General features: G+C 41.2%; 1 protein-coding gene across 6 annotated transcripts; it reads right to left on the bottom strand.

Annotated features, from left to right (window-relative positions):
- Window positions 1-424: 424 nt before the first annotated feature.
- On the bottom strand, window positions 425-12,278 carry LOC308324706 (uncharacterized protein). Of its 6 annotated transcripts, none has more exons than XM_080776945.1 (7): window positions 12,048-12,278; window positions 10,271-10,479; window positions 9,021-9,279; window positions 7,628-7,717; window positions 5,544-5,750; window positions 4,950-5,126; window positions 425-3,798 (listed from the first exon to the last, which is right to left on the bottom strand). In XM_080776945.1, the coding sequence occupies exons 1-7, from the start codon at window positions 12,180-12,182 to the stop codon at window positions 3,634-3,636; spliced, it is 1,242 nt and encodes a 413-aa protein (XP_080633071.1). In that variant the 5' UTR covers window positions 12,183-12,278; the 3' UTR covers window positions 425-3,633. The 6 variants fall into 6 exon arrangements, with proteins under 6 accessions (XP_080633071.1, XP_080633069.1, XP_080633070.1 ...); XM_080776943.1 differs by having other exon boundaries at window positions 9,036-9,279; window positions 10,271-10,551; XM_080776944.1 differs by having other exon boundaries at window positions 4,998-5,126; window positions 10,271-10,551.
- Window positions 12,279-12,714: the final 436 nt, after the last annotated feature.

A 12,714-nucleotide genomic window follows, 5' to 3' on the forward strand; every position in this document is an offset into this window, starting at 1 on the left:
GCCCACTCAGTTTTCTTTACAGTATCCTATGGTGGAATAAGTACTGATATACAGTATGTTACTTGAGTAGGCTAAAAGTAGAACGTTTCCATAAAAGTAAAAACCCATCATTACAAATGTAATTTAAGTAAAAGTGCAGATTACTAAGAATGGAACATTTAGTTATATTACTTTTTGTATAATAATTAATACATTGTGTAGTTAATGTTGCAGCTATAGAAAAGGGTCTTAACTACTTACTGCTGTGCTGAGTAGATCCATTTTCTAAGATGATAATTATTAATTTACAGAAAGGACATACATTCTCTGCAGGAAACCCAAAAGACATTTAGTGGAGAGCTCATAAACTAATTTTAATGTAGAATATTGATATCCTCTTACAGAAAAAAAACTGAATTGATGAGACAGAAACCAACACCAGTAGTGATAATAATAAAACATTTTATTCGTATAGCACTTTTCTAAATACTCAAAGACACTTTACAAGGAGAAATAAAGCAAAAAAAACAAAAACAATAAACATGTGAATAAAAATAGAAACGACTTTAAAAAGAGAATACAATTTCAGTAGAACTGGGGGTGTTTCAAGAAACAGGGCTGCCAAAGTTAGCAAGATAAGCTTTCATAACAATTTTCAACTTCCTTCCCCCTTTCTTTCTTTTTTCTTAAAAGGATTATCAAGCTAACGGTGTATGCCTGCCTCGTGAATCTGTCAGGTATGTGAACTAAAAGCATCCTGGCCAGGGAGCAGTGACACAGGCAAGAGGTTTCTACAAGGGAGTATCGGGGCGAGGGGCCCAGAGCCAAGGACAGGGATTGGCCATAAGTAGATCCAGGAAGCAGCCATGTTGTCACCTGGCTCACAGTAGTTGCGAGGCATTGTGTGGGTACCTTTTGCAGAGCCCGATTCACACTTCGCCGCACATCGAAAACAGCCGACGTACAAAATCACAATGCGTTGCCACAACTTATAAGTCGGCCGTTTTGGGAGCTTTATTAAATTAGGTGAAAGTCAGAATGTGAACGTGAGCACACTCACCCTGCAAATATCATTCACAATTTTGCCAATGCTGCTCTCAAGAAAATTTATTCAATTGCTGCATTTGTTTTAAGTACAAGATAATGGAATTGGTGGTTTTAACATGGAATTGTATGCCTAGTTGTGACGTGACCAGGCATGAATTTTTTCTAAATGCATTAAAAGCATTCACTACAGATGTTTGTAAGGCAGTACAGTGATGATATGAAGGAGCACCGCCAATATGTTGGGTCGAGATACATTTTGTCGATATATTGGCCATATATTTTATTAAAGTCATCACTATCAGCAATTATGCAGCCAATGCATCCCGTTTAACCAATTTCAACCAGGTGCCCATATTTTGAGCATGTAATTTTCAAAAATATTTCGAAAATGATTAGGGCCTAAGAGGTTAAATAAAAATAAAGTTATGTGATGCGTTTCACATTTACTCGTTTGCTTGTTCATTGTGTAATTAAAGTTCTTTTCATATACTGAAGTTTAATATTATATATACATCATTTAAAAGTTGTATCAAAAACTCATGTGTCTAAATTTATGTCTGCTTATAAGTTAAACTTTTTTTTCTTTTTTTTTTCAAATTGATACATTTTGCACATTAACAAAGTATCGGTCAAAACATCGTAACCAATGTCTAGGACTGGACCAAAACATAAAATAAAAGGATTGGCAACGGTCGGCTCTAGTAGCCAATATGATATGGAATTTTAGGGCACATTTTCTTAGCGAAAACTGCTGTGAAATAATATGGAACAAAACAACTATTGACCCAGTAAGGCTTATACTGGACTCCAAATAAACTACTAACAGCAACAACAAGCTATAGGTGAAATGACGGTTAAACAAGCTGTGTTTTAACAACATGGCAGCTGCTGTACAACCTGACCACTCTGACCAGTGGCTCTGGGGCGGCTTGACTTGGTTTTAAAGAGGTCATTATATATACATATATATATATAAATATATATATATATATATATATATATATATATATATATATAATCTACCAGGGATTTAGTCTACTAGCTCATCCGTGTTTTGAGAATGCACGTAAAGAAAACAGTGCTGAACATGTATTTAGAAGTTAAATAAAATGTCAAAATAAAACCGGAGATAAATGAGTTATTTCCATTGTGGTCCTTTGTCGTCATGAGGCGAGGTTGGGTGGAGACAGCGAGACAGAGAGAGAAAGAGGATAGTGTGTCAACCATGTCGTCAAAACATTCCTGGTTTGATTCCAACAAGAGACCTGTGGTTTATGTCCTTCCCCTTCTTAATGAATACAAAAATGTTAAAGATATTCACAATGTCCATTCTGGAACCGTTTTAACAGCGGAAGAGACAAAAAAATAAAAATACTTTCCTTACTAAGATTGAGCTAATCTGTCTCGAGGAGTTTCTTCTTTCTTCCTAAATCAGAGGGAATTTAAGGCATAATCTCACAGGATGCTTCTTAATCATAATCAAACACTTGGAGAGACTGGGTGTCAGTAAATGCAGACAAGAGCATAAGGCTCATTGCATACAGCAATTCTCAGTCTCATTGCATGTCAATATCACACAATGTAAAGTCTCTCCTCTGTAGTGATATGACTGGTCAGTTGATTTGAGGGTGTTAATGTTCTAATTGAGTGCACCTAGAACACTTACCCTCAAATGTGAGACGTGTTCGGATGTGTGTGGTGTGGGTCAATTCAAAGAAGCGTCTTAAGTGATTGTGAGCTACAAGAGTTTCAGTTGCTTGTTGTCTGAAACAGACCGTCAAGCTACCTCTTTCCATCTCCCCACAGAACGCCCCAAGGAGACGAGGTCTCACAGACAGAAAGACAAGTTTAGGGACATACATGTATTAACTTATGTTCAGTACAGTACATGGCATAGATCATACATGAGGATCAAGGCAACGCTTTGTTTTTTGTTTGTTTTTTTCCTTTTTTTTTAACCTAACTACTCAGTTACTCAAAGTCAACTAGTTTGTCAACGGTTCTGTCTCTGTTAAAGAACTCTACAGATGAAAATTTCAAAAAGGAGGAAAAGAAAACAAAGAATGCAACATGTCATGAAGGAATCCCAGGATGTTAGCGCTAGGTTGAACAACAGGAAGAGTGTGTGTGTGGTGTTGTTTGAGGGGGCAGAACGGTTATAGCCTAGCTTTCTGAAAGCAGTTTCAGCTTTGGCCTTTTACGACATGACCAGCAAGTCCAACTGAAAGCAAAGGTACAGGAATTTAACTCGACTCCCACCTAGGAACTGGGGGCTACGTCTCCTCTACGGCACTGGTTCCCAACAGCCGGCCCACTGGGTATTGCTGGCTTTCTACGCTATGAGTTCCATAGCATTTAGCTGGGTTTCTAGTCATACCAGCTGTCCAATCTGGAACGAGGACAGATGGTCAAATGGTACACTTCCTGAGAGGACTGAAAACTAGTAATACCAGTGGTACCTGAGCCACAGGACTGGGACACGACTGATCTAAGGTGGGTGTTATGAGGGGTGCAGGACTAGAAGAGGTGAAGATGATGATGGTGGTTTACAAGGTTCAGGGTAGAGATGGGGTTGGTGGGCAGGACTTGGGGCTCATCGAGAGGACCTCATTGGTTGTAGAGGGAGCGTTCCCAGGGCATTCCCTGGATGGTGCGAGGCACCGGAGACGGCTTGAGCGTGGGCGCCCCGTTGGGGTGCAGCGAGTGGCTGATGGGGTTGATGGAGGTCAGCGGTCTCTGTGGGGCCAGAGAGAAGGTGTCCTGGTGTTTAGGCTAGAGAGAGAGAGAGATAGTGAGAGAGAGAGAGAGAGATTGTAAGAGGAGCAGGTATATTCAGAAGGTGTGATGAAGTGGGATATGCAGAGGGAATTGGAGTGAAGCAAGAGAGGTGAGATAAAAGGAGACGAGAGTTTCAATGACAGAAACAGAACACAAAGAGGGAAAGAGGAAGAGAATGATGATGAAAGAAGAAGGCCGTCAGTTCAAATTATATAATTGATGAGAATATCGATTGATGTATTGCAGATATGGGAAGAGAGCGCAGAAAAGGCGTAAAACAGTACAGAGCGAGAATGACTCTTAAAGGAGAAAGATCAAAATAACCTAAAGTAGTAGTACTAGGGGTGCAAACATGTACTCAAGTAAAAAGCTTGCATTAATCACACAAAGCCTTATTTTACATTTTGTCTTATGTCATATGGCAAATCTAGTTGATCTTCAAGTACAAGCTAACATTTCACAATACGTTGTGAGGTTCTTGTTTATCATCTAAAATTACTTGAAATACTGTATGTATCACTGACTGCTCTGAACGTCTATTGTCTAAAATGCCATGACCACTTTAACTTTGATGAAGAGAACTGCAATGTGTAAAATATCAGCGTTTCCTACAATTACAGAGATGGATGGGGCAAGACAGAAAGTGCATGAAAAAAGCCAAAGAATAGCAGATGTGTGAGTAGGAGATGTTAGGTTTAAGTATAGTCTGAAAGCCAGCAGCACTATGCAGGGTTGTCCGAGGCAACTGTAATTTATTCTAACTTCTAGAATACTAAAGTAAGATGAGTTAAAACTCAACAGCAGGACGAATACACGGTATGCAAATAAGCATCCACAATTTATGAAGTCTGCTGCGACAGCAACGAAAAGGCTGGGACTTTGACGCTGTGAACCGTGTATTCACACTATTTGAGGAAGAATCAATGAGTCATGAATGTCCTACCATTAGCATCCATAAAGACAAGAATACGGAGGGAGAAGCAGCTAGGAGTTAAGCTAGGAGTTAGTTTGCTAGTGAGGATAAAGCTAGCTAGTTAAAAGTTAGTTAGGCTAACCAACTCCAAACTAGCTAGATTACTCCCATCTGACTCCATCTAAAGGCGGCGGGTTGCATGTGAGGCGAGGCTGGTATCCTCTCTTCCTACCATGGGGTTGCTGGCGTTCAGCCTAGTGTAAGGCGACATCTCCTTTACCTCAGGAACCAACGGTTGCAGGAGGGAGTAGGAGGAGCCAGAGGAGGAAGAGGAGTGTTTATTGGATGAAGAGGAGCTCCTCATGCTCTGCTGGCTGGCCTGGCTCTGAGAGGAGGAGCTAGAACGGCCCTGGAGTGCAAAGAGAGAGATTTGGTCAATTCAGAAGCTGAAGAACAGTAGAACAATATACACAAATCCAAATATAATTCAGTTTATTTGGATGCAAATGAAATGTTTTTAAAGACATTTCAACATTGGTAATAAACACTGCTAAAAAGATGTACACTGCTTCTTCATACATTTGTTATTACTCAAAGAACCTTGCTAGCAATTGTCTAGCAAGGAAAAGCAATAAAAAAGTAATTCAATGCACACGTGTGTGTGTGTGTGTGTGTGTGCGCGCGTGTGCGATGGGGGGTGTTCATGTCCTGCTTGTGTGTTTTTATGAGTCATCTGTGTGTACTTGCTCAGCTCTACCCCCCTGTGCTACCATGACCTTCAGCTACAACATGTAAAACCACCTTAAAGCAACCTTCCGTTCCATACCTGGTGGGGGTCAGGGATGGTGTTACTAGCCACGACGCCCCCTCCCTGGGACATTGGGGACACACAGTGAGGGGGCAGGGGATCCTGCTGGCCATGGCCTCCGTGTGACTGCTGTTGCATCATGGGAGCTGTAGTGTTGTTGTTGTTGTTCGGGTTGTTCGGTTGATGTTGGCGATGACGACCAAAATTGTTGCGACGACTGCCAGACTGAGAGTATGGAGGAGTGGAGGGCACAGGAGTGTAGTTCAGCAAAAAGGAACGGGGAGAAAGTATACCAGAGAAGGAAGGAGAAGAGGGCAGGGAGCACAGGGAGGGAAGGAGAGAAGGGCATACGATATAAAGGAGAAGAAAGAGGAGATAGGGAGGATTAATTATCGTATATTCCCACACTCGTAGCAACAACACTGCTAATAAAGCATGCTGATCTGAACAGTGGACAGAAGCACAGGAAGTGACAGATGACAGACGAGGAGTCCTCTGGAACTCTGGTTGGTTCACTTATTGGACGTCTGGATGATAATAGCCAATTAAGTAGACCATTTAATTAATTATAGCTGGAATGGGAACAAGTATAAGGACTCGCTGTCCAGTCTTCCTCACTGCTGCCTCTCCGTCATGGTGGATGGACTGAGTAAGCTGTGCACATGCACACACACATACGCTCACACACAACTTTGTTTTTAACCCAGAATGTGTTTATTCTTTCTCAATCCGTTTTTTTTTTCAGTCTTGCTCCCTAACAAGCTTATTACATAACCTAGTCTATCTGAACCTACAGGTAAACCTAACCTTCACCTGCTCTATGAAATCCATCAATGTTCAACTCTCATCACCCAGACCGAGACATACCGATTAAAGGTGAAGCAACATAAAGATACATATTTTAATTGCTTTCCATGTTCCAAAAAGGTGAATATTATAAGATCCTAATATTGGATCACTCAAACAAATACTAAACATGATGATATTAGAGGACTCAACATCGTTGAGTACTGGACTGCTGCCCAGACATTCATTAAAGCTGCTGTAGTACCTCAAGCTCATTTGTGCCCTTCCTTACATCCAAATAACATTACTGGTATTAATTACGTCATCAACATGTAGAGACATTGATTATAGTTTGGTTTTGTATTTATGAATGCATCCAACAGCCATAGTGTCGTTTGCCATTATGACAATTTTGGTTTAAATACTTAGGCAACAAGTACTGATAGAAGCTACTTATGCCAGCTAGAAATGTACGTATTTCCATTACTTGTCTTGTACACATATGCCATGTACACTATGTACTCTATTAAATACATACATGCTGTTTATTTGCCCATAGATGCTAATTATGTTATTTAGATGGTATGTTTATGTTTGCTTGGTATCCTAGTAGTTACTTTGTAGAACTAAACTGTCTTTCTTGGCACAATTGACTTCACCACTTACCCTAGTTTGTTGACTAAATTTCATGATGTTTATCTTGCACTTTGTTAAGTCTCTCTGGATAAAAGCATCTGCTAAATGCCTTATTTTTTTCTATAAAGGCTGAACCTGAGATAGATACCAGGAGGTGACAAACAAGTTCTGAATGAAGCCAGAAGTCACTTGACTTAATGATTGGAAAGACGGGATACACGCCACCCTATTGGTGAAGTGGAAACAGAATTAATAATTTCTTTAAACCTGTTTGTTTACTAATTTTCTCAAACAGTTCTATAGAATCTCCCAGAATACCATAGTCATCTTATCTCACTGTCCCTCGGAGTGACTTGTGATAAAGATCTGATCAAGTATTCTATAGAATCAATAGAACTTAAATATTACTAATATTACAACATGTAGGAGGGAAACGAAAATAACTTTTAAAGACTCTTGTCCTGTAGGACCAGCGGGGATAAAGAATGTTTTAATAGAACTCTTTCTTAAATCTCATCTCTAAACCCTAGTCCATAACCCTAGTACATAAGAAATGACTGTAGGGGACATATTACTGTCCCCTACATTCACAACTACTGTTTGATCTGCTGACGGAGTCACAAACATCCACACAAACAACCACACACATTCACCAGTGGGTCAGCCGTGCTCACACCAACCTGGGTCTTTATGGCGGCGGGGCAGGGATGCTGAGCTAGATCCAGCATGGTTCTGTAGCTCTTAAAGCAGGACGGACATGTGAACCGGTTCTTATGAACCCAGCACACACGCAAACGCACAAACACACACACACGCACACAAAGTTTGAGTTACTATACTTGCGAGTACAATTCCACAGAGTTGTATATGTATTTATTCCCTAACCTCTAAACCCTGACACTTGCCCTAAACTTAGCCTAACCCTAATTCTAACCCTGACCTCCTAAACCATGTTTACTTGGAGGAACAGTCCTCTCACAGATGGTGGATTGGGGATGGACTGTCCTTGTGAGGACGGAGGGTACAGTGGTTGAAGAGATAAAATTATAAGATTAGGTGTGATAATATGTGCATGTGCTTCCACACAGACCCACTCTCACACAACCCCACAAACTTTCACTCAGTACGGGAGGAAAGTCACCATTGGTTGGAACTCAACCTTGTTGCACCCTCGTCACATCAAGTGGTCATTTTCAAGTCTCAAATCAGATTTCAGTGATGTCAAATCAAATTTAAGATCAGTTATCTCTGATTGACAAATGTACAAGCTGCATATTACATTGGCCAAAAACAACTCTGTGCACCCATACCAACCAATTCCATCGCAATACCTCACTCACTCATTAACAAGCATTCAACTAGTCTGAACGACTAGTAATTATGTATATGAATTTCCACAATAAACAGTAATAGAACTTTAACATACTGTCAATATCGAAACACGTATAGCATGCAACTGGTGATGGACATCATTGCATTTCATTTAGCATGCAACTGGCACCGAAAATCATCATCAGTCTGATAGAAGTTAAACCATGAATACTCCATAATTAGGTTTGGGTGCTGCCATTTTTTATGTCCATTTAAGAGTACCTACCAGACCAAATTACGACACATTTCAGGGCCACTTAAATACCTGAAGTGTCTATTTGCTCCTCGCTCCAGACAGACATTACAGGGAACAAAAGCATCACTGCACATAGGACTAGTAGACAAAATTAGCTTGGTCTAACAGCAGCAAAAATAAGCTACCATTAGCTTGTTAATTTAAACACAGTAATAGACCAGGACGTGCAATGTGTAAAAGGGGGAACGTCCAATTTAATCTTGTGGCATCAAACACGATTGCAAAGTATTTATCAGCCCTGTAGGAAGGTAAATAATTAGTTAATGAATATAATAGTTAATAAATGGTGCAGTGCAAATTTGAAACTATGGGTTTAGCACTTTTATCTGATAAAGGCAAATTATCGAATGAACCCAACTCCATCTTATAATGATAATTTTCATCATAGACCAGCAGTTAAGACACACAACGTATATAAAATATAAAAACCTCGCGAATACACCCACCTTCACTCTTCTCACCTGGCTGCCGACATTATTACAGCGGTGCTGGGCCAGCTCCAACATGGTGCGGAAGGTCTTGCAGCAGTTGGGGCAGTCAAAGCGGTTGGGCCCCTCGTCGTGGATCTTCTGGTGGTTGCGCAGGTAGCGAGCAAGCCGGAAGGACTTGCCACACAGCTCGCACATGTAGCGTTTCGACCCATGGATGCGCATGTGGTTACGCAGGGACATGTAGTTGTTGTACGGCTTGGCACAGAAGTCACATCTGTTGGGGATGGGTGTTGTGTTTGTTGGAAGGGATTGTGTTGTGCGGTCAGATATGGTGGGAGAGAGAGATCAGAGAAGACATAATAAAGGGTAAGTCTTATGGTTACATTTTAACATTTCAGCAAAAAGTACTGTACAGCAATGGTCGTCAAAGTGGGGTCCGTGGACCCCCAGTGGTCCTTAAAGGGGTTTTATTGGGTCTCCAGCCAAATTAACAGTGTCAGGAAAAAATAAATATGCTATCTATAAGGTCCCAGCGCATTGCAATGCTACATGTTGTGAACTGATTTTTCTCTTTCATATCTATCCCTTATATGGGGATCTTTGGCAAAAAAAATAATCAAATGGGGGTCAAATACATGACATGGAAATATTAGAGAATCACTTCTGAACAGAATACGGCATTACCCTTCATGTTTAATTTAACAAAATAAATATTGTTTTTCAAAACATAAATGGATATATATATATATATATATATCGTGTCCTGGATTGCCTTCTTATTACTCTTCTTAAGCGCAAAAAACACAATGCATTAACCTGATTAATGGTGTGCATTTAACCATACATTGAAACTAGCCACCTCCTTGGTTGAGTGTACACAGACGTACAGAGATGTGAACATGGACAATTCCGGATATAACCTTATCAAATGGAGTTGAGTGGCGTTGCACTGTGCATTATTTGCGCTTGTGCATGAACCTAAAGTGAGTGGGCAAGGAAGCAATAATGTGGTAAGGTTGCCTGATGCCGCTGAATAACGTTACATGCCTAATACGAAGACGGAAGAGAAGACCATGTATGCTGAATTGGCAATTTCTTGTGAAAAAAAAAGCTCTTATTGTAACCCTATTGTTGTACCAGTCTAGAACATTTGTATCCATTTTGATTTGAATGTTCAGTTGCAGTGTAATCTCATCAAAGAACATAAACATGTCCCTCCAACTAATCCATCACAGATCACAGTCATAGTAGCCCTACCCACACACCTGAAATCTCCAATCCTGTGGGTGAGTTTGTGGTTAGTTAGTGAGCTGTTATGAATGTAGGCGCAGGAACATTGGTCGCAGGCATATGGCCTCACGTCTGCCTCCATGTCGGCGATGACCGCAGCGGCAGCTGCTGCGGCGGCCCGGGTTTCCAGGCTGAGGCTGGAGGTGGTGGGCAGCTGGTCACACCAACTGATGGTTGACGTCGGCTGTTGCAGAGGAGGAAAGGTTGTGTCAGTGGAGTGACAGTGTTGCAGTGCAGGAGGTTTTACCAGCATACCCTTGAGACAGGCGGAGGATGAAAATGTAAGTCACATATGGCACACCATAAACACTTAAAAACATATATAAATTGTTGCATGTCAAACTGCTAAAATAGCACATCTGCAAAGTCTTTATCTCAGTTATTTACACCTATTTAGACTTGCCCCAAATAGGGACGCTAAGGCCCATGTGGTGAAACTTCAAAACAAACAAATGAAGTGCACTACCCCATCTCATTTTTCATTCAGAGGGTTCTGCAAATTAAAAACTTGACTGATGGTTGGAGAAAAAAAACGAAAGAAAAACAAAACAATGAAATTACGGGCAGGACAGAGCATGTGTCACATACAAAGCAATAAATAAATGACTATAAAGTCGTGCGTTTGTTGCATAATGTCGCATGCAGTTAATGCTACGGGCTGTAGAATGGTGATGAATATAATGATGAAAGGAGCTCACAGTCTGAGCCACAAAGAGCTCTTTCAAAGTAGCGGGGCGGCTTCCGCTCCGGTTTCCGGTGAGACAGCCGCCTCATCATCATCATCATGTTTACTTTTCTCTTATTCACTAAAACATCTCCCAGGCCCGAACACATTTTAAACACAAAGTTCTGCTTTCGTTAATAAAACAATAAATACCATAATAGACCCCCCACCGGGAAGTAGTACGCATGTTGCACGCGTTACTTTCCGAGCGGTTTTGAATGCTCATTTTATACATCTCTGGTCGATTTGGAGGAGAAGGATGGTGGAAAAAAGCTCGCGTGAGCTCGAGCCCGGTCTAGAGCTAACGGCTGCTATTGTTAGCGTTATTGTGAAACAATATTACGTGCCTTTTAATTACCAAACGCTCGGCTCAAGTGTTTTGAAGCCGGTTCAGTCAGTCAACTAAACCAGAATTATTGAACGAGACTCCCGTTTTATGTGCCGTGAGGAGCGGCGATTTAATGCGACGGGACGTGAACAAACGGCTAAACCTGGAGCCCATCTTTAGCAGACTAGGCTAACTAGCCCAGGCAGGCTAACTAACGTAGGCCGTGACGACGGTAGCATCGATGCTAACAATGTTTGTTCAAAGAAAAATAACGGCCAGGGGGTGGAGGAAAAAACCCCAGCTACAAGTTAACAGTAACAGAATGATATTCACACAGTTTAAAGTGTAGAATAGTTGGTTTAACGGGTGAGTTTATTGAAACAAAACACATATATAAAAATGTATATACAATGGAAGAGGGGGGCTAGCTCGCGGCTGCATAACCGCTGGACAAAACAAAATGACAATCTCTCCCCAACATTAAAAAACCGACGTTGTTTGAACAGACTAAAGTGTAGAGCTTTGCCCCGTCGACACTTCCCCCCCCACTTCCACCATTTGCTAATAACGTCATTTTAACTCGGTATTTTTTTTATTTTTAAACGGGAGGGTTTAGTGCGTTAGTATTAATCGCAAAGCGGAGATGGTGAGGAGGCGGCAGCAGAGCCGCAGAGCAGCAGGAGGGTTTTATTTTTCTTACTCCGGAGTCATTGGGATCCTTCTTCCAGAACAGCTGGGAACAGTGTCCAAAAGACTCCGCCGAGGTCACATAATTCACGCCATTCCTGTCCTGGAAGTCTCCGTGCGCGGTGCCCGCGGTCGTCCTGGCGTACATGTTGGCTTCTTTTCTTGTTTGTGTTCGACTTTATTTTTTTCCCTCTTGGTTGGAAAAAAGAAACAGGGCCGCTTTTGTCGGATACCTCCTCCTCCTCCTCCTTCCGAAAAGAAGAAGAGAAAAAAAATACCGTTCTTCTGTTGTTATGGGCAGTTTTTGGCGGCTGACAACTCGACCGTGTTAGTTCATTGCCGCCTCCTAGTGGACTGGGGTGTGAACTTGTTGCCCAACAACATCACAGTCAACAATTGATTTAGTGTTGTACTTGTAACAATAACAATAACAACAACAATAATATTTATTATTATTATTATCATCTAGGAAAGGTGGTTTAATTGAGTGTTTTTTGACACCATCATAATGATGACGTACGGTATCAGTATCAGGCTTAAGACGCACCAAAACTAACTCACTTAACTATCGTGATGGTTTGTTTCTTGTCATATTCAAACTCAAAGTGAATGTTTAGGTTCACTTCACTTTTCCGTGGGATTTGGGGCCTGTTGACACGGCTAAGCCCTTTGGCAAGGAA

This window comes from Protomyctophum bolini, assembly GCF_963924005.1.
Source record: "Protomyctophum bolini genome assembly, chromosome: 11".
Classification (NCBI taxonomy): domain Eukaryota; kingdom Metazoa; phylum Chordata; class Actinopteri; order Myctophiformes; family Myctophidae; genus Protomyctophum; species Protomyctophum bolini.